General features: G+C 44.7%; 1 protein-coding gene across 1 annotated transcript in view; it reads right to left on the bottom strand.

The window, feature by feature from the left end:
• The window catches only part of adck1 (aarF domain containing kinase 1), a 75,947-nt gene that overhangs the window by 36,877 nt on the left and 15,894 nt on the right, over window positions 1–23,176 (bottom strand). Inside the window, exon 4 of the mRNA XM_018727273.2 lies at window positions 17,612–17,815. Within this exon, the coding sequence (XP_018582789.1) occupies window positions 17,612–17,815 (204 nt within the window). The remainder of the gene's footprint in view (window positions 1–17,611; window positions 17,816–23,176) is intronic.

The following is a 23,176-nucleotide window of genomic DNA, read 5'->3' as shown; positions in this document are numbered from 1 at the left end:
GACTTACGAGGTATTTCCTTGAGTTGACCTTTCGATTTCATGCGCCTTTGGAAAGCTGAGCAGCGCCAGACATTGACATTTATTTATTTAGCAGGTGCTTTTCGCCAAAGCAGATCACAGTAAACATTAACTGGTATTTTTCTGACACCTTTATCTAAGGTAATTTACAGTGTTGGATACACTGCATTAAACTCCCCACAGTCATTCACACATCCTTACAGCACAGCAACGTAACACGTGCACACGCTTGCATATACTACCAGAAATTCAGAGACTCCAGTTCACCTGAAGCACATCTTTGGGACAAAACCCACACAAAAATGGGAACAGCATGCAAACTATACACAGACCAAACAGGGATGTAAACCCACTCAAATCCCAGACACTAAAAGACACCATGTCCACTTGTTAAGTGAGAACAAATTCTGTTGCATTGTTTTCATATATTTCTTTTGTCTTCATTGCTTTACTTTATTTTCGGTAAAGGTTGAACTAATACAGAAACACTGAATACCACATGCACGTACGGTAGGTTGTGTCTGTCAGCATTTAAGTGCACGCTATGCAGCAACTTGGAAACAGCTGAGCGAGCACAGGTAGACAGCCATTCAGTGTTAATAATAATAATAATAATAATAATAATAATAATAAAAAGCAATGTAGCATTATAGAGTTACTAAAGGAAAACTGCCATGTTGTGTTGTTCTATAAAGTAACTGCTGCTCAAGTGTTGATTTCAATGGAATTTGGTGATATTTAAGCATAAATGGGCATCACTTTGAGGGGTTCAGGAAAGCACAGGAATGTTTACCATCATCGGTAATGTTAATTACGTCTTCGTGTTAGAAACGTTCGCATTACAAAGGCTCAGGAACGCATCACCCTCGCAATGCAAGGAAAGATCGTCCTTTCCCAGTGGAGCAATTTCCGGGAAATACCTTTCACAGTCCGTGCAGGACATTACCTATGGGTACAGTCAGTCACTGGTATATGCTGTAAGGTCCAAGTACTCTACTGTCTATGAAGAAACACTGCTCCCAAAAGCGTAACACACATCTATTCACCGTGAGCCATGGCTCTGTGTGGTATCATAAATGCATGCTGGCTGACACCTTCAACAAATAGTTTTTTCAATGACTGTTTTCAGGGCACGACATCGCTTGCTCCACAGAAGAACGCAGCTATGTGGGTGTGTGTGTGTGTTCTGTGACTTGGCGTCTCTCTGTGATGGGATGATATGTACTCTCTGTCTACACTGAGCTGTGTGTCCCCCCACACAGGGTTTTCTGCTTTTCCTCTTGCTCTTCACTAAATCTCTGCTATGAGATGGTCAGACTACCTGCATGGACTACAACTGGCTACGGGTCTTGCCCCAGATTCTGTGTTTTTTCCTGTGCCGTATTCTTGGGCAGCTCTAGTGCCGCCATGTGGGCTAAGAGCTGCTTTCTGCATACAACCTTATGGTTACCCGCTTCTGGCCCAGGGCTGCCTCTTTGCCACCTCTGCAGGGGGATATATCGGCCGACCATCTGCTGCCTTGCCTCTCCTTGTCCAGCCCACCTGCTCCCCCTGTCTGCCAGTGTGTGCAGCCCATCCCTGCCCACGCTCCGTGACACTCTGCGAGGAGCCTAGAGGCCTCTTTGGATGGGGACTGCACATTGCACCCTGGGTAATGGTGTAGTTATGAGCAGCCGTAGGGACGTTAATACAGCGTATTGCTCAGAGTGGGAATTTTCCTTATACCCACTGGGAGTATAGACAGGTAAAGAAGAAACCAGAAGATATTGAAGTGCCCTTAGGCAGGCCGATGTTGTACCTTTAAAAAGCCCCTAATCCGTATTTCTCCTGAAATACATCATTAAACACTGAGTTTTACAAGATAAATAAGATGTAAAAATGTTTGTAAAACTGCATAACTACCTTCTGAATTAAATATTGTGACTGATAAAGGTAACTAGCAAATTAAATATCCTTTGGCTGAAAAAAACTACAGTGGTAAGACTAGTGGACTATGGCTGAGAGGAAATGACAGCATTTGCTTCTCTGCTTCCAGGCTAGCAGGGATGGGATTCCCATCCAAACCCTGAGGAAAAAAATTAGTTATGGTACGCCGCCAAGCTGTTCCACTGGAAACAGGGTCATTGGATCTATCGATCTGTTGTGCTTCCAAATCCAGCTGAGACTCAGATAAATCCCCTGGCCCCCCCAAGCTCAGAGAAACCCGTTCGCCGCACTCTAAAAACACACTGCCACCCCACTCCCACCAAACCAAGAGCGGAGTGTGCGCCAGTCTGTGAAGGTCGTATTACACTACTTTATTTTTAATTAATTGTGGTCTGGATTTTTGCACTCAGTGTCAATAGAACTATAATACAGGAGTGAAATTAATCTCAGTGGATTCCGAATTTCTCTGGACTGGATACTTAAGGTTTTTGTGAAAGCGCACACAGCCTGAAATTGGGATTGTGTTTATCATTTTTGTGGAGAACTGAACCTTGCTTATAAACCCCAGGTAAGGGGGAAAAAGCTTTGCAAACAAAAATGATACAATAGTCGAGAGGACAAAATCACTTTGGACGTGCCTTGGATATAAAACACGGTCCCCCATCAGCTGTGGTGTCTCTATAAGGACGCAAGTCCAGGTGTAGGTTGAAGATTTAGGGTGCAGGAGATGCTGGCTCTTTGCGTTCTCTCCAGAATACGCACAGATTGCCCTCTGGATGGCTATTCTAATAGGAGAGGACAAAAAGAGCTGAAAACAGCCCTGAAACGCAACTGTCAGTAAGTGACAATCCTCATTTGAGACCAGTCAAGTTCACCTGGAACACTTTAGAAATCAACACCACAAATGAGCCTGACCTTGGGAGTGGATCAAGAGAGACATGAAGCATTCATCAGCATGCTCTGCATTCATACATCTTCTGTGCCTTTGAGGTGGTCCAGTGTCGACCAAGTCAGCTAGAGGTCTGGTGGGTGATCGCGTGGTTTGCAGAATCCTGCAGCACACGAACGAACAGTGACCGCCCCCTCTCCTGCACCGGCAAAGCGGAAGAGGCAGCAAAAACCGCCTCCCCCCCGAGATCCCCCCCGTTCCCAGACCGCACCGTAATCAGGCAACTTTAAGAAACCCACCAAAGAAGGTGCGTAAACGTTTGTGTGTATAAACGAGAGCGGAAGGAATGGAACAGCTACCGTGACTGGCTCTGTCTACAGTGATAAAAATTAGCATTTCACCACGAAGGGAGCAAGTAACATTCTGAGGATGCCCCAAAATTCTGGTTTGTCGTTTCCCCACCTGAACTTATACAATACATATGCTCTCTTCGTTAGGATGAGGTTTGTGACGGCTCGTGCTGCCAGTTGACTTGTCTCAGTATACCTGTGGCTGGACACAAAACGGTACTTTTAGGACCTCACATGGTTTTGACCTCACTCTGCACTGACTGGGAAGTAAACCCATACAGTCTAGAGCCAAAAGCAGTATGACGTAGTCAGATCCATCGCTCCTATCACATTATTCCATCTGTTCAAATCGCATAAAAACACATTGCTCTCGGGACCCTTCCATTGACACGATACACATTATATACCCGTTACATATCCACGTGCATTTGATCTGACCGCTAACAGTTGGGACCACTGCATTTTCAGCAGTCAGCCTTTTCAGTTCTAACTGGCACTTTCAGTCACATGAGCCAGTTAAAATGGTTTATAAGAAGCAGACTCCTTATACTTACAGCCATCCATTATTATTACCGCTATGGCAACTGTGATATAACGCAGCAGTTTCCTGGATGAGCAATCTCAAGATGATTTCCTTGTGCAGATACTGTCACACTAAGCACAAACTGGTCAAGTAGCGAACCGGCAGTTACATACAGGATGCTCCTGCACCGTGCAGTAATGAGCCTTAACTGCGCCTGTTGTGATGCAATCGCAAACTGAGTCCGTCTCGCTTCCTCGGCTCTAACACGGCAATTACCGCAGCTCTGTTTACCTTCTACAAAAGTATTAAGAGAACACTGTCAGTCTCCAGCACTGACACATGCTACTTGTTTCCTTCTACCGTCCCCTGCATTCCTTTGCCCCATATAGGTTCCCTGCCATCCCTGCCAGCTTCAGTTCACACAAAGCCACAGATGACCAAGCACACAGCTCGATGACACCTTGCAATTGGCCAGCTAATACCCTTTGACCCCTGACCTCTCGCTGTGGAGGCACCAGTGTACGGCACAGAAGTCGGTCTAGACTAAAGCAGCAACACAAGCGTGGGAGGAGACAAACAAAGCAAGCGTGAGAAAACAAACACCCTAGGTATATATAGTTCATACTCGAAATATTAATGTCTTTATCACCGTTTGATCAAAGGAAGCGTTAATCGTGCAGGGAGGAAATCCATAAATCACCATTCCCTAGGGAGCTGGAAAAAATCAATCAGCATAAGCGAACACTTTGGTAGGTTTACCTCAGGGCCAAGTGCTGGCACGAGGCAGGATCCTCAGAGGCATCCTCTGGTAACAGCTGAATCCACCAAAAATTGAGTTCTGTTCCCATTCCTCCGTAATAAAGTAACTACAAAGAGGCAAAAACTCTGCTGGAAAAAGAGCATTCTTCACTCTTTTTTTTTTTTTTTTTTTTAAAATAATTTCATTACTCAGCCAGTATTTTTGTCCAAGGCAATTTACAATTTAACCACTTGACACAAATTAATATTCTACTTGTTCTCTCAGTTTCAGGGTACCATGGTGGCGGTGCTGGTGTCTCACAGCTGTACATGGTGGAAACCTTGAAAGCTGTGCTCCTCTCAATACCTGCAACTGAAATTCTGAGAGTAGCAATGATTGCTCTTTAACATTTTTGTAGTAAGACATGAGCTTTTCAAAAAAAATACCTTGATGCCACACGGGGGAAAAAAAATTCTCGTTTTGAAATTGCTTGAAGATGTTATCTAAATTTACAAAAATACAAAACCCAATGCTATTCGGTATTAAATTGTTCTTGTTTTATCTTCCAGCGTAAATTGTTTTTTTTTCCCCCCCAGATTCAACATATTAAAATGTATTGGGCAGAAGCTAATATTTCCATATTTCCTTCCACAGACACCTTCTTTTTTCTTAAAAAAAAAAATCTGCAACTCTAGGAATGTGGACGATTTCACACTTTTTGGACTAAGTTATTTACTAATACTTAAGAGGATGAGAAGACTTCAAATATATTATGCCAATTATTTGTTCTGTCATTCCACTATTAGAGTAGTGTTACGAACAGCGTTCCCCCCTCGTCCCCTTGCAGGGAGAGCCATTGGGCAAAGCTGTCCACCATGGAGACCCCACAGCTGGGTTCTGTGGACACCATGTCTAGGTCGATTCTCAACTCAAAGGCTTATTTTTTTTTAAATATTGTATTGTAAGCCTGTATAAAAACTTCTAAACACAGAATGTCTAAAACCAAGCTGCAGAGCTTTGGTCCTCACAGGAATTACTCAGCTTTTACATTGATTGTACACATTCAACAATTCCAAACACCTTAAAATAATCTTTGCAGATGAAAACTACAATGCTCATCAAAATATTAAATGAGTTATTAACAGTGGGAAAAACTATGTCGAAACAGTTTCCCATTTTTCCATTTTCATCAATTGCTTGTCCGTTACAGGGTCATGGTGGTCGGGAGTGTATCCTGAAGGTATTAGCCATGCAGGAAACATTATGGATGGGATGCCAGTGCATCACAGTACCCTTAAGCAAGGTACTTTCCATAAAATTGCTCCAGTAAAATTACCCAGCTGTATAAATGGGTAAATAGTTGCAAGTACCTTAACATTGTAAGTCGCTTTGGAGAAAAGTGCCAGCCTAATGAATAAATGTTAACATAAAAGAAACCATAACATTGTTAAATATTTAATTCATGATCCATAATTACTTAACTGTTAGTAGGTGAACAATATGTTTTACTAAAGCAGAATATTTTGACATTTACGAATGGCGATTTACAGACTCAAAATGCAAGACTGACGCCATTAAAAAACTGAAACGCCAGACTCAGTAACTTATGAGTTGTGAGCACTGAACCTATTATAAATCTGCCACAATTCGTTAAGTGACATAATAGTACAGATTTCATAAAAGCGTTGTCAGAATAGCAAAGCTGTTGCGACTCTCTCAAGAAAAGAAAAAGAACGTTTGTTTTTACATGTGTACAGTCTCAACTTTAAAATGAATACAAATCTGCCTATTTGGAATATTAAAGACGTGACATGTGGTTGGTTTACCAAATCCCAAAATTAATTCCTCATTACTCTATTATATGCGCTCGTTCGCTGCACAAGCAGAAAGCAAGTGTCACAGTTGCATAGCGATTTCCAGTACACCTTTCAATCCTATAGGATTTTTAGAAAGAACAGGGACACACAGCGGGAACAGCAAGCAGCGCACAGGGTAATGCAGGGACGCAGAGTGGGAAACGAGCCTTCTGCCCTTACTATCCTCAGGGCAGCAGGGACACAAACGGACATCTTTTATGCAAAACATTTTAGGAGCAAATGTTTCAGCTGGGATGTTGAAATGGGCGAATTGAGTTAGATGTCTGGCCTCCAGGCAGGACTCTGATTTAATTTCATGTGAGTGAGAGTCCTTTAAACCTTCATTTTTCAAACTGCGGCAATTAATGGGTACACATTTCCAGGGGAATGTCTTTTGAATATTCATGGAAACGCGCAGAAACACCTTAAACTAAATGGAACACATATGTTTGTATGAATGCGTCTAAAGAATATTAGTGTGGAAGCTATTTAAGTACGAGTGCCTGTTTACCCTAAACCCATTCTGAAGACCAGTTTACCTTGTGCTGCCTGTCAGCCACAAGAAGGCATCGGCAGGCGTGACTGGCAGTGAAACCGAAGAAGGGTTTCATCGACACAGAATCTGTCAGAAACCCACTGCCCCTCTGCAGGAATGGCCTGCGGAAAACAAGCCAGCGATGGGAGGGAAATGCAATTAAGGTGGCAAGACCGAAAAGTAGATTTGTAACAGGAAGACCAACTTCTTCCAAGGTTCAGACCTTCCTTTTGCAGAGATTAATCTTTTCATTAGAAACAGTAGAAAGGCTTTAAACATCTGAAACACACGAGAAATCACACCTGGTAAAATTTCACACACTGAACATTTACATATCCTAAAACTGTCAGGATAAACATGTTGTGGAAAAAAAAAATAACCTGAATGTTCCCAAATCATAATATTAAAACTGTCAGAACATTTACCACCGCTGTTACAGCAGGAGTTGGCTAAATCAACAAAAGAACCCCAGCTGGCCTAAAGCGTAAGATGTTCACCTGATTTTTATATCACCATCATCGGATTCTACCAGCCGGTCACCTCTGCCTACATGTTATAGTCCCACTATGGTCCACAACCACGATCCATGTAAATGAACACACGAATTTCATTAGGATGTGCTGACATTGCTTTGTCGAAAACCCTGGATTTGACCGCAGCAGCTCTTTCCATCTCAGGCGGCAGAAATGAGCTTAGGCAAAAACTTAACCCTCCAGCAGGGAGCAAATCTGTTGGAAGACACTGACCAGACAACTTCTGGCATCTGTTTTTCAAGAACTTGTAAAAAAAGGAAAAAGTCCCATCCAATATCAGCTCCAGAAACACTTTAATCATCACAATCTCTGTGCCAGTAGTTTGCAAATCTGTTTTCTCTAAGGGACATTTGGTTAGAAAATCTTCTGGCAAATCTTTCCAAAGCCCTTACTCAGACTCTCAGAAGAATAAAATCTGATTTGTGGACTATCCAATCAGGCCACCGTCATCCACAGTGCTGCAGTCTGGCATGGACTGTCTTTTCTCATCTCTTGGCCTCCGGAGGATGACAGAGCTGCAGACCCGTTTCTGACAGAGGTGCAGTCTCCAGCACCTGGGTCTATGAGTGGCACCCGGGTGGAGTGGACGTCAGCAGGAATGGTGATGGCTGACTTAAAGGTAGCAACAATGGACACTGTTAAAACCAACACAAAGAAGCCGACCATGCAAAAATCTGTAAGAAAAACGAATCTTGAGAACATCTTGAGAGCACCAGCCAGGAGGATCTCCATGGTACCTACCAGGCCACGGCCTGTAGGTGTGTACAGGTGTTTATCTCTTCTCGTGCTACCACACATATCACACTATGACTTCTCAAGCAGAGCAACTGCCAGAATTGAAGGATGCTGCATGTTAATCCCATTTCACCCACGCAGTTCACACATACACACATGCACAGAAGCAACTGTGAAACAGTAAGAGCAATGCTGCAAAGGATGCAGGCATCTGTTCCTCAGCATAGCGGAAACAGGTTGTTTAACACATGGAAACTGTGAAGTCTACACGTTTAAAAAAAAAAAAAACAAATTAAAAATTAAAAACTGCAGTAATGTGGTTAAACATTTACACCCAAAGCAAAGTGGCCCAAACAAAAGCAAGAGATCAAAAATTACAGACCGCGACTATACCTCAGCAGGCCACCTCTCCATACGCTTCAACTGGCCATACCCTGTATGCTTCGCGTGCAAACAGCTCTACAAAGCAGTACCACAGAAATAGTGTAGGGACAGTGGCTGCACTCTCCTCCGCTAAGTACAAATTGGAAAGGGGGCTGTGCTGAAGTAACTGACACCATAATGGTTATGGACTAAGTATTGTATAACATTCTTTGTGTACTTCCACAGTGTAATTATCATATGCCATAACCAGCCCTTTGCCTGTCACCGAATGTGCAGGATCTGCTCCTCCTCGAGTTTCATTCTTCCTGGGCACTACGGAAAACCTGCAAAACTGGCTTCTGTTCCGCAGTGCTAATTACAAGGTATACATTTACCCCGAAAACTCATAAAAGTGAAGTGCACATAGGCATTTTTACACCACAGTTTAAAGAATATTAAAAAGGAATATTTATCAGTTTGATACTTGCTTGTTTAACAAACAAGGCTGCGTGTTCCACGAAGAATTTATTAATCTGACATTTTCACACAGAGGTTTACGCTGGAGGCTTACTTTTATTGTTCTAAATGCTCTAATCGACAAGCAGTAAAAAGAGACGTTACATTCTGTAGCACTCAACTCGTTTCTGAAGCTATTCTTTTCACAGAAGATGTCCTTGTGCCTCTGCGTGAGCGAGAAGAGCCACATTATGCTGTGATAAGAGAGCAGATATGTTTGATGTGTGATTCATACACACAGTAATACAGGGCTGTAAAAGCACAGGAATCCAGACAAAGAACTCGCCACATTGCTCCTCAAGCAGAGAGCAGCTGTAAAAACAGTCCTTTCAGCAGAGCTGTAACAGCAGGCGCTCCAGTCAGCTCGGGTGACAAGTGCTTCCCGTGAGGTGATACGGACTCTCGTTGGGAGGGCACGTCTCCATGGAACCGCACTCGGTACGGGTTTCGCCCCTTGGGCCCTACAATGCTATTTAACAACGATTCCCCTTGAGGCACGGTCACGACACCGGCGATGAAGTCAGACACAGGTCTCACCTGGCCACATCACCAGCAGCACATGAAAAGGCTATAATGGCTGGGTAGGAACGGCTAACGGTGGAACCCATCACCCAATAGGGGCAATGGAAAAAGCACAATGTCTTCCTACAAGAACAAGACGGATGACAGTCTTCTGCCAGGGAGGACAAAGGGGAATTTGTGCTTCTGGGATAAACAAAAGCGAAATGGAAAGGGGCAGGATGCAGGGCTGTGAAGGGTGGCTGACGAGCCTTGCGTTGACCGAAGATACTCTCACTTTCACAGAGCTGCACAGTATGAGAAAAGAGCTCCATGCTGCTGTGTAAGAGCCAAATCCAATAAAAGTGCCTTAAGAGAGCAGAGACTCACACTCTCAGTCATCCACGGCTGTAATAAGACAAGAAGTCGAGACAAAAGAGTAACTGCGCTGCTGTAGACTAAATGATGTGTTATTATGTGAAAGATCAATCCGATTTGGCATGAAGCAATTCCATTGTGTCCGCTGTTGCAGGAGAGTTGCTCCAGACCAGGACTGCAGAGAAAACCACAGCTACGGGCAAGTTCAGGTGCAGTCTCTCTGTCTCCCACTGCTCTTCTCTGCTAACACTAATCACATTTCCAATCCTGCAGGAGGAGCTCAGGGATCAACAGGTCGACAAAGTGAGCATGGTGTAACGCCGTTGACCTGCAAGAAGCACCACAGGAACAGCACAGGACCAGCTCCTGCATGGGACGTAAATCACACTTTGAAGTGGCTGTAAAACAAGAAAGAGGACTAAACTCTATGAATAGGAAGACAAGCCCAGATGGACGGCTCATAATCGAAGTAAAAAAAACAGATTAGTGTCGTAAAGATTAAACATTATCTTTTTGCCATACAAAATAAATCAACCACATTTAAGATACCATTAATTCACAGTCGTATTGAGAAGAAAAATGTTTGCCGTCAAATTCTTTGTCACCTGTTTCCCCTCCCCTCCTCTGTGATGTTGATCACCTGAAGGAAGACCTTGAAGACAGACAGGAAAAGCGAGGGACTATATCACAGAAGTGCCTTGAATAAACCTCCGCTTGATTCACAGCACAGACCACCCTTAAACCATCCAGTGTCCTCACAGATGTATGAAATGCACCATACCAAGATCTATAAACTCACTCGGTGTGGATTAGCGAGTGACACGGTGTGATACAGCCAAGTAGAAAATCAAACTGCGCACCACGGCCTTGTTTCCTACCTACAATCTCCATAAAGATGATGGAGGGAGTCAACACAGTCCTCCATACTCTCTTTTCCAGCACAGCAAAAGTCCACTGACATCTCCATATTACACCAACAGAAATCTTGAGATGCTTGTGAAAACTATTTTGGACAGTATAATGCAAAAAAAGGCTTTGGGGTTTCACCTTAACACAAAATACATTTTTATGTTTTCTATCATTAGTTCATTGTTTTAATGAGATGAGTCACATCATTTATTCAAATGTTTCCAATTAATATGCAAAAATATACAATCTGGTCATAACCCTAGAGGTGGTGCCAACAGCAGAAATATGAAGCTTGAATTACTTATTTTAAATGACTTGCTGTAAAACATTTCCATTACATTTATTTGTTTAGCTGATGCTTTTTTCCAGAGCAAATTAGATTATTTACTTGCTCAGCAGACTTGTTTATTCAAAGTTACTTACTGTATCGACAGACACTACCCTACACTGCAGCCCAGTTGAATGTTAAAATACAGTGCTGATTGAAAGTATGTAAACCCTGTGTCACTTAATTTTACTACAAAATTGTTATTTAGTCAGGAACTGTCCTTCTCATCTAACAAAACAGGTGTGCAATGACCAATTGCATATGTTGGTTTACAAGAAATCATGCACACAGTACGAAAAGAATAGTACAGGTACAAAAATAAGTGAACACCAAGTTCCACTGTTTAAAGCAAGTAGGTACTTAGGATCAGGTGTATAAATCAATCATTTATTCGTTTTATAAAAGTTTAAGAGTTTACACAAGAATAATGATCATCCCTATCGGGTTCACATGCTTTCAAGCAGCACGGTATATGGCTCAGCCTGATGGTAATGACTGAAAAACTACACACACAAAATCGGCTAGCCAACCAACAATAACCTTCATTAAAAAACGAAAAAAAAGAAAACTGAATTCAAATGAACTTGAACAGATGTGAAAATGAACCTAAAAGCAAAAAAAAAAAAAAAAAAAAGACCCAAATCTGGGTACAGACTTAGACAAACAGAAGAAGAGGAACTCCTCTACTGTGGGGGGAGTGGCACCTCCCCCAGGAGACGGACGCGCTCCTCCCCCAGGAGACGGACGTGCTCCTCCACATTTCCACATGAGAGCGGAAGCAGCAGCTTGTAGAAGCACTCTCCGAGCGCAGGCCAGATACACACTGCAGGGCAGCATATGCCACTACACATGCTTCCCTTCAATAGCTTCCCTAGCCAGAGATGCAGCACTTCACCTCCTGCTTAAAACCACCTTATATCATTTATTATGACCCTCCTCCCTCATGTCTTCTAATCATAAAGGCATTTATTCCATAAGCACAATTATACATTCTATAGCAAGAGGGAAACGAGTCCAGTTCCAGGAATCCTCAACACCACATTAACTGCACCAGTTTCTGCATCAGCATGAAAGTCATTCTCTGCTGGTAAGCAATGTCAAAACCAAGCAAACAAGCAGAATATCAAAAGATCGGATGAGCTCTGGCACAATCTGTGATGAACGTGAAAAGGTTGACATGCGCACATGTAAGGCCGTGTTCAGGCTGTTACACACGAAGCAGCCATTTCCAACGGAGGCATAAATCAGGGTGGCGCCTGATGTCTTGCAGCAAAAACTGGGGTACTACCTGCCTGAGAGTAGCTACTGAGGAGAAGTCCTGAGCCCTTTTGGCTGTCCGTTCACCCACACAAAATGATAGGTCTTCAAAAAAAGCCTGCGTGTACATCTAGCGTGCACAGGAAGCTGACCTGCGCACGAGAACTGACGTGGCACTCTGCTCGCGCGCACACTTCGCACTACACACAATGAAGAGAAAACAAGATTCCTGCCAAGTCTTTAAAGTAAAAACTTCACTCAGAAATAGTTCACAGCAGACCTGGGGCCAGCCTGCAACCCTGAGCCGGTTCCGCTGGCACGTTTTCAAAAACGAGCCTTTTGTCAGACCCACTGGACACTCGCATGACACAAGCACAGAACCAGAACAAGTCCTTCCCAGGATGCAAAGCAGTGACCCTGCAGTTGGTTGTGCTAAAGCCTCCCTGTGAACACGTCACAGTCCGTGTCACAGCGCCCCAGTGAACGTGCGCTGGGAGAGATAAATCACAGCTGCCCCTCCGCTGTACGCATCAACTCCCACTCTCCAGGCTGCTGCTGGACCTGAAAATGAGAAAGTCAGCTCGGTGAGACCAGCTTGCACACGGACACGCGTCCTGCACACCATTAGAGAAATCATGGACGTTTATATACTCAGCTGGCTGGTATGTAATTGAATATGCAGCGGCGGTTACAATAACAGACCCCCACCCTTTATGCAAAGCAGCATGATCTTCAGTGGGAGCAGTCTGCGTTCCGTCCTCTGCTGGCCTGAATGAACAGATGCGGCCCCTACATAAGGCCACATGAGGCTAGGCTATCCCCTACCTAGGGGGCTGTCACAATCACATCGTCATGAAAGGCTTCTATATCAATAATATGACAAAGTGTGTGAGGTCACTGGTAAGCCTCTTCACTAAAGAGGTGTTAGGTCTCCATGCAACATGCACCAGAACTGGTCATGCCAGGTCTTTACGAAGAAAACGGCTTCTCAGGTCTGTGCGATTAACACAAATATGCTTGTCATACTAATACTAAAGGAGTACTATGTACATTTCACTGTTGCAAAGTTTATTACCTCCACATTAGCTCCAGTGACAACAGTCTTGCTGTCAAGTCTCCAATTATTACTGGCTGTCTTTCATGCAAAAGTGCTTTGGAATGGACTGGAGCACAAGCAGGTTTCTTGAGATAGGTCCTTTTAAAGAGTGTTTCAGAGGGGAGGACCAAAGCTTTCAAGAAAAAAAAAGAGCAGAAGAGAAGATGAGGGCCTGGAACACGACGAAGGATTCTATATATAGCGAGCGCCATCCATGGTAAAGGCCTGAGCTTCCAGTTAAGAAAGCGTGTTATTTCAGCTAAAGGGATTAAATGGAGGAATATGTGTTTATTATGCTGAGATTACACTATATACTGCAGCATAGCAGGAAATAAGTACAGAGTGAAGAGCATTGTGACCTAAACTGCGAGAGCTGATCTCTTGATAAAAGCCGACAAACAGCCCAAACACGCGCACGTGTGTGGTGGGCTGGGAAATTAAATCCAACTTTAATTAGACTAAACCACCAACCCAACCATTCTAGTGATGCACCAACGGCCAGCAAACCGTTTGGCAACAGTGGTACATGATTGTTACCTAACATGCAAATATCCAGCACACCTACCCCAGCCTGACTAGGTATTCTGGTTCTTTGACGGACACCCTGCGGTCACACTGCTGACCACTGCGTTCTGCAGCAGAGGAAAGCACTTGACATGCTGCCAAGCTCTCCTTAACACATAAACCAGAGCCACGTCATACATATCAATGTACATACTTGTGCGTTCTACATAAGATCTCTCTAACCGCCTTTGTCAATCTGCAAAATTCTGAAACTTTTTTTAAACCTTCTATATACTCACTATGCCGTATTAAGATGCAGATTTGTTAGTATTATGTAAGTGATTATAGTATTAATTTAGATGACACTTTTCTTCAAAGCAACTTACAATGTTTGGTTTGGACACTGAGCTGCTTGTAGTTATTTACCCGTTATTTACCCATTATAAAGTTGGACAACTCAGCGTATCAAGTTCAGGCTAAGTACCTTCATCAATAGTACTACAGCAGGAGGTGGAATTTGACAATGGGTCTTCGGAATGCAAGGTGACAGTTCTAATTGCTACGCTACCAGGTGCCCCGTTTGCTTGTAAAAGCAGGTCCAGAAGGTGACAGACAAGTTGTTTTGCAGATGCTTAGAGCCACTGCTGAAAGGTCTCAGGTACAAGAGGTGCGTTGAATACGAAGCATGTTCCTGATGAAGCTGATAGGGGCCTTGAGAAGGAGCAGAGTGAAATGACAGGGTGTCAGCCCACCTCCCCTTCAACTGGGTGGACTTCAGGACCCTGGACAGCAGCATGCCCCACTTAGCCCTTGACAACCACAGAAAAGCTACCCAGGCTTCCTCTCCTGCCTGAGAGCAGGGACACGCTCCGTAGGCACATGCTCAGGGTGCCACAGTCGAGGGTACGTGCCAAAGATCATAAACACCCCACGGCTTTGTGAACTGGCTCCACCGTCCTACTAAAGGTTCGCTGAGCTTTCCTTTCATTAATGGATGGCAAAGTCCCAGTGTGGTGAACCTCAGTCATTTAGCGTGCTTTTGGCCTGCTTGCCAGCAAGTGACCTTTCCTAATGGTCTTTAGCCTGGCGGTCTCCTTTCAGTGTGTGTGTGTGTGTGTGTGTGTGTGTGTGTGTGTGTGTGTAAGGATGTGGTCAGCATGACTTGTGCACACACTTCACACCTCGTTAAGCACCACAGCCTGCAGACTAACGAGCTGTGCTTGTCCTACCGATACTGTTCTTGGTCCTGCATAAAGAATGAGGAGCTCTCAGCCTGTTTGCCCTCCACAGGACCCACTGGGAACATCACAACACAGCGGACAGATGCAAACATCACAGCCGCGCATCCTGCGTGCTTCACAGAAATGCCTCCTGTCACAAGCAGATACGCAGATATTTGCACAGTAAATACGATATAATATAAATTCGGCGCTCACACGCAGGATTTCTTTCCCATTTTCTCCTTTACCACATCCTTTTGTAACACATCTGGTGCCCTCTTGTGTTTAATACAGATGAGTTTTCCCACCAAGTTGCTCAGAAAATATAGGGCTGCCATTTTGTAGCAACATCTGAAATAAAATGTAAACTGCTGCTGCCTTCAGGTGCTGCCTGGACCAGTATTCACACATTACTGTCATTTTAGGCAAATGTCGTGGCTTCTGTAAATCTGACTAATGCAAGAGGGAAAAAAAAAAAAAACAACCTGTACACATACAGTATTTAACACAATCTGAAAATGTCACATGTTCAAAGATTGCATAAAATGAGGACACAATTTCAAACAAAGGCGCACACCTGTGAAGCATGAGAACTGCAAGAAAGAACACAAACATGCGAAAACGATTAAAACAAGGGCCTTAAGCATCACATCCTCTCCTTGCATGCAAACCATAGTTATTGTCAGAAACACATAACTTCTTACTGTTCTTGAATTACTTCTCCATTACACATTACAACAAGCGACCATGCCATAAAGGTAGAAATATAGAAGATAGAGTGTGTTGCAGCAGCTACGTTGGACAAGACCACACAGACATGGTCCCTTGTTGTTGGGAACAGTAAACCAAGCGAGAGCATGAACAGGGCAAACACTGGCAGCGTGGCAATACCATCAGCCCTTACACCTAGCTACTGGGCAGCCTTCCAGCACAATAAGCAAAGTGATGTTCAGTGATGACAGGGTTCTCCTCCGCCCCTGATTAAGCACACTTCGACGGTTGCCACCATGCTATTAATAATCAAAATTTCACAAAAAACCCAGCACAGATTCACACCATTTTGGCAAAAACTGTAGTAGCATTTTTTTCCAAGTGAAGGACCAACGCTGCTTGGTGATGAACCGCGTGCACAGCCCAGGCACTGGATGCCCGCTGCAGATTCGTTCAGCTCAGCTGATAAGCGGAAGAACGTCGTTCAGCGTGGGATGATATAAGTCCCTTGTTTTGCACATACTCCCTGGTGTACCGCACAGTCACAAAGACCTGCAGCAAATGCCAAGTCATCGAATAGCTGGCATTCCCCATCGACCTCCCTGCTCCCTCTCACACCTCCAAGAACCAGGGATGGCATCCTCACCAAGCCCATGGAGAAGTCAACCTCTGCTCATGCTCAAGACAGACAACACTGATAAATAAACTGTTCAGCTGGCATGTGCTTCATATTAATTTTAACAGTACTTGAAAAGGTAGGAACAAGACAATTAGCCAAGCTGCCACCCACCCGGCACCACTGTGGTATTTATAACTCTTTAGCTAAATGGATCCAGGCATGACAATAATAGCTTAGTTTTGCTTTAGCCCGTGCCAGGCTTCACAAACACGAACACAGGCAATGGTACAGCTTTCCTGAGACTGAAAGTCTTAGTACAGCCAAAATGCCACTGTAGTGTCCTTACAATATACTGCGGTGAACGCGAATGAAGCTCAGCAGCGACCAGAGTAACCGCGCTGCCACACCAAACTGGAGACGTGTGATCACTGGATCCCACCATGCACTGCCATTGCACTCTCCAGAAGCACACTGACGGCAGAGGAGGAGACTTTTATTGTGAAGCGCAAAAGGCAGCTTATTCTCCGGCTGCGCCACAGCCAGCCAGGCGTGACGGGTCCATCTCCAGCTCCCTGTGCAGCGCAGAGGATCGCCATCTGAAAATGCCTTTTCTCCTCTGCACAAAAAGGGCCTCTCCGTAAACCAATCATGACAGGTCACAGCAATGGATTACGTAATGCTGCCGCTTCAGGGGCCAGTCTCTTTCAGCTCCTTTCAAGGGCTGTGTGTGTGCGTGTGTGTGCGTGTGTGTGCGTGTGCGCACGCACGCACGCAGCGGCAAGGCTTTATTAGGACTAATCATTCAAATAAAGGCACCGTTAAAACAGCTTGTGTCAAAGACAGCGGTGATGCTGGAGACGTTTTACTGCTTTGTGGGGTTATAAATATTCGGCTGTTGGCTGTGCTCTGGTTCAAGGTCAAACCTGTAAATGGAAAATGCATAAACACCATGCAAAACAGAATTGCTGTGAAGGTCAAAATTAACCATTACGTGAGCCGATCTGTATATCTTCCCATTGCACTCGGTCACAGGTGATGTAACGCGCTGGGGCATGGGTGTGGGGTGTCGCAGCACGCAGACGCAGATGAGCAAGGTAGCCCTGGGTACCTCCTTGCCGAAGTCCTCTCGGATGACTTGCTGGACTTCAGCCATGGAGCTCTGCGGTGCACGACTGTGCAGGACCTTCAAAGTGCTCGTGTACTCCTCCGGCAGAAGGTAGTCCAGGGCGCCCAGGTGCTGTCCCACCTTGATGAAGGTGCCCCGGTTTGAACAGCACAGGTCTCGAAGGCGCTCGGCTGAGCGGCGGTGCACCTGTGTGACACAAGGACGATAGTCACGCAGGAATTTTATCGGTGACTCAACAGCAACACGCTCAATAACACATTAACGTGAACCAGCTTCCAACAGCTTGCTAAACAAACCGCTTCTGTCTCAAAACTCTCGGGGCGAAACACTCCACCAATCCATCTGCATGTGGGCTGGGGGGCTTTCCCCGCACCATTCCCCAGGGAGAGGATCTGGAGGACCCTGCCATCTCCCTGGCTGTCCTGGCGGACGGCTATACTCCTCCACTGCAGCCTGCAGGCAATGGAGGCGTCAAACAGAGGGCGTCTGCGTGACCCAGCTGGCTTCATGGACCATGAAGTGTTGCGCTTGGGTGCACACCCCAAAGGCAGGAACAGCCACCAGCCCCCCAAGTCCCGAAAGCCTAATGCCCATTCCTCAGCATCCTGGTGAGCGATTCTCCAACTCTCCTGCCTAACAGCTCTTTCCGTGCTCCTCATAACCCCATGGCAACGAACAAATATGATATGGATTCGTATAACGAACAGAACATTAACAGTGAAACAGCAGCACATTATCATTGTGCTGGGTAACACTGTTCATCAGAAGACCAGGCGCCAAGAAGCAGCACAGTGCCACGTCCTTTTGAAATGCACTTCTCTGCCTGATCAGACACCAGAGAAATATTAGTGTGGTGGGGATTTTTCGCTTGTCTTGACAGACACTGTTGCCTAGTGGTGAAAAGCTGTAACTGCAAAACGTGGTATAAATCAAGGCAGGACAGTTACAGTTCAGTGTGTGCAGCTCTGGCCCAATCGCGCTTGTGTGACGTCAACAGCAGCGGGTGTGAGGGCCTGAGCTCAGTGTGCACCATGTGGTTCTCCCACACCCAACACGCTGACGGAAACGTGCAGCGAAAAAACCCTGCACGCACTGCGTGTGCGTACTATTTCAGAACGTGGTGTAACTAGAGCTGGTATGAGATCCAAGGCAATGCTGGCTGTGACTGAACTCGGCACTGTCCATCCTGCACAGCTGCTAGAAAATTAAAAATGACTCATCTGTTTATTGTCGGAAACTAACCCTATTGTTGAAGCCTGTCCTCTGGTCACATTTAGCTCATTAGTCTCATTGTCCTGTTCCAGTTGTGTTTGTCTGGTTGCGTGTGCGTTCGTGTATGGGAACTGTGCTCGTCCCTTTCGTATGAATGTGTGTGCGCGCGTATATTATGAAAGCCCCGTTTCCTTTGCCTTTGTGCCGCATCACACACCATCTGCCTTGTAATTGTCTCCAGTGCTCCTGGTTCCCAGGTTAAACAGAATGACGGGGGAAGGTGGGGGGGGGGGGGGGCTGCACCTCACACCCCCCCCCACCGCTCCCCCGGCTGGGAGTAGCAGAAAGCCTCCGCTCTGACAAGGCTAATAATTGCCGGGGACATTAATGACATATTTGAGCAGCAGGCAGAAGCCATTAGATGGCCTTTGAAAAGCGCTATGCAGGCCCATAATCAAAATGTATTATTGTGAGTTGACTAATAGGAGGAACAAAGGTCGCCTGAATGCTGCGCCTTTTCCCGAGTACAATATACAGAACAATAGAGTGGGACGAACAAAAGTCACCATAAAAACAGAGGGAGCCCAAAATTGGGTTGGATATTTATTTGAGAAGCAGAAACCGTGGAAGACAAACACAATTTTTCAACACTGTGAATAAATTAAAGGTTCAAATGCAAAAGAAGAACCATGAAATGTCACTGTGAAAACACTGGGATTGTTGCAAAATCCCCAAATGCAGAAACAGCCCCCTAGTAACCCAGACCGGGTCCTTGCCTGTTGGGTAGTCATTTCACACATGCACAATAACAGCTATAACTGACAGCAATCACAACAGATTTTCAACATATCAGATGGTTCAAATTGCCAGACGATACAAATTTGTTGTACTGATGGGCAAAAGGACAGACAGACATGAACTTTACTGATCTCAAAGGAAACTGTATATTATATGGTAACACATGCAGGGAAAAAAATTCTAGAAATATACAAGTATACTAAACTACTCGAAAGGTTCCATGCCGAGCTGGGGATCCAAGATGCCATTTACCAACATTATAATTACTTGTTAAACACTGGCTTACAAATTGTTACTTTCTAGAATGCACAGGAGGGGTGGGCAACCACTGGCCCGTGGACCCCCAGAGGTTTTTTTCTCCCTCAACCTTCAGTTGGGAGTTTTTGTTCCTTTCCCCGGTAGCCAGTAGGTATACTTGTAGCTCTATAATAAGTTCTTCATTGTGGTAGTCATTAGTTGACTGTCTTCTTTGTTTGTATCAATTTTTCTTGCTGTATGCCTGAGTTAAAGCGCTCTGTGTCACTACGTGAGAAGGGCGCTCTATAAAAAATAAAAATAATAAAAAAAATAACTATATAAAGAAACAGCAAATGAAAAAATACAGCAAATAATAGCAGAAAAAAACTCAAAAAACCAGCCATCTACTGCATGCCTGATTTATCAGGGGAAAAAGTTAGACGTCAATAAAGTAGGCATCACAAAGAGGAGCCCTGGCACCCGTCCATCCGTCCATCCACCCTGTTCTTTTCACAGGAGCTTTATAACAGTGAAGACTCTTCCTTGTTGTCTCGTGGACAGTGGTGGGCTAGGACATCATCAGAAGTATAAGCCCTGAGTGGAGTGGAGAGCGTGCTCTACTAGCACTCCCTGGAGCCCAAAGATGCTCTCAGGCAGAGGATGTTATGGGCTCCAGTAACAGCCTGCTCCTGGCATGCTGTCACTCCATAAAGGACCACTTGTTTTAAGTGATGTTTCCATTGACTTTCTATTCATACGCTGAATGCGTCGAAGGTGAGAAGGCTAATCAATGCCCTGCTCTGGCTACTTTACACTGCACACAAACCAAGGCTGGTCAATACACTGCACGTTTGCACTCCTGGGGTACACAAAAAGGCAAAACACCTTCAGAAATCCCTGAAGTGGAGTTGAAAAAAAAACAAGCCAGGACCGAGAAAGTGTGAGATTCCTTGTCCCCGTTATGCTGTTTAGTTCCTTTGTTTTGAAATGCAGGTGAGCAATATCCTTGCTGAGTGGGGGGGAAGGAAAAAAGAAGAAGAAAAAAAAAAAAAACAAAACCAATACCAGAAAGTACACCTGTTGAAGGCTACAGTGTTTTGTTGGTAAAACAACACGCTGTCGCTTCCTCTACCTGTGGTCGTTTTAGTAACTCAATGTTCCGCATTAAACATCTACGTTTTTCGCCAGAACAACTAAATTTGCCCCAATATTGTCAAAATAGTAGAGATGCCTCACTGAAAAACACAAACAGCAGAAACAACCGTGAGTGCTACACAATAACAAAGTAATCCCTTTTCAAAAAACACATTCATCATCATACTGGCTGATGGCAGCATCTGACTGCACGAAAATTAATCATTTAGCCTACTTGCAAAGTTGTCGATCACAGTCATTTCACACTTTTTGCACTAGTGGCTACACTCCACAAGCAGGTCCTCTAATGTGCAGAAACACTTACAGCTGAGATGATCCAAATAATAAGCTGACCTCCCAAGATATCCCAGGATTTACCTTACAAATGACCAGGAGAACGTTGAACTTTTAAGCAAAGTTTTAGAACATAGAGCACTTCTCAAACATTTCGGTCCATTCCGTCACATGTGTCAGCCCTGCTACCTCTCATCACGTGTCACAGGATAATTTTGATTTAAAAAACAAGAGATTTAAGGTAATGTTTAAATCAAGTCATAAGAGTATTGCACACAGGCGGCCTGTCAAAAGTACAATCTAGAATGAAAAATCATCATTTATAGCATGCTCACTGTATTGATCATAATATTTTGTTATGCTACAATATGTAGGAACCGGTGCTTGAAGCAGTACCACAAAGCAGTAACAGTAGAGAGCCAGTAAACGGAAACCTTGTTCCCAGTTCGGATGTGGAACACCAGATGGAATTGTGCTCACCAAGGGGACCTGCAGCAGGTGGTTATTTGAAAAGACCTGGAAATTTGCAAGACTGACAATGAGCACTTTTATGGGCTACAGTCAAATCCATTACATTGCCCTTCAGTATCAAAGAAATGTGATAATACTGAGCACAAACTGCTCATCTACACCACTAGCTTAATTGGGGCCAGCAGATCTGAATATCTGGTTATAGTGGAGGGACATAAAAGCAGCTGTATTTGGCTATTAAAGATCTAGCATTTTATTCATTATTTCAAATGAGGCCTGTAAAAGAGGTTCTTTCCCGAAAGTCTTCAATTACACAGCGATGCCTTACACTTAACTGTAGAGCACACACTCACCAGAAATAGTCTAGTGCCAAACTGGGTTCTTTCGGAAAGATGAAGACTTCCTTTCTAGAGGACTGTGAAGAGTCGAGCAGAAATTGTGAGACAGGAACCACAGCTGAAAGACTGGATCGGAAAACAATCGGCTTATTGAAACAGATAAACATTCCATCCCTTTCTCTGTCGAGGGAAAACGCAAACGGGAGTGTGGGCAACCCTTCCGAATTATAACACGACGTGAAAGTTGCGAGTTGTGATTCATAAAGGCCTCGGCAGGCAGTAAGAGGGACGTTTCAGAGGAACGGAGTGCCCAGCACTTGAGCCATTTCGGACACATTTCTGTAAAATACAGCACAGCATGAATTCATCATGTATTTGTGTTTTACTGAAGCTACCGTTACCAGGCCTTAAGCTGAGCTCATCACGGTGTGTGCCCCTTCACGCAAACACATGTGAACACAGTCTGTTGCAGTCATCTCCTTTCACCTTTGTGTCGTGCTCATCATACAACACCAAGCAGGTACAGATCCTCAGAAAAGCAACAGCTGTTGACAGCCAACAAGGCTTAATCGAAACGTCACGCTCACCAAGGCCTTTCCTCAAACACCGGCCAACATTCTCGAAAAGTTTGTCCCTCTTACCTTGACCTTGCTTGCCCATACGAAACACAAACTGCCCCTCCTGCAACTTCTGCAAAACATTTTCATGCCCCGATTGTTCAGAAAGGATACTAGTCTGTTCTGACTTCGATGGGACACACACACCTGTTAGGCGGCTGGCAGCATCTTCCCAGGAGGGACACGTGAGGACAGCGATTGGGAGCCTGTCACGCTAGCATTTACTCAGCTTAGTAGAAGTTGAAGCCAAATATTAGCCTTGTACTGGTCATTGTCTTCTAAGGTTTCTAGGGCAAAGACACTTTTGGAACATATGTGGGAACAATGTCAGACCTGACACACGATTCCCATGGAGAAAATGTAATTCTGAGTATAACCGTTTCATTCGGCACACAGTGTGGTTTTGTGCTGCCTGCTTACAATTCCATTACGCTGTGTGCGCGCGC

This window comes from Scleropages formosus, chromosome 15 (genome assembly GCF_900964775.1).
Source record: "Scleropages formosus chromosome 15, fSclFor1.1, whole genome shotgun sequence".
In the NCBI taxonomy this organism is placed as follows: domain Eukaryota; kingdom Metazoa; phylum Chordata; class Actinopteri; order Osteoglossiformes; family Osteoglossidae; genus Scleropages; species Scleropages formosus.
Note: the sequence above shows the minus strand (reverse complement) of the source record. Positions and strands in the feature narration are given on the sequence as shown.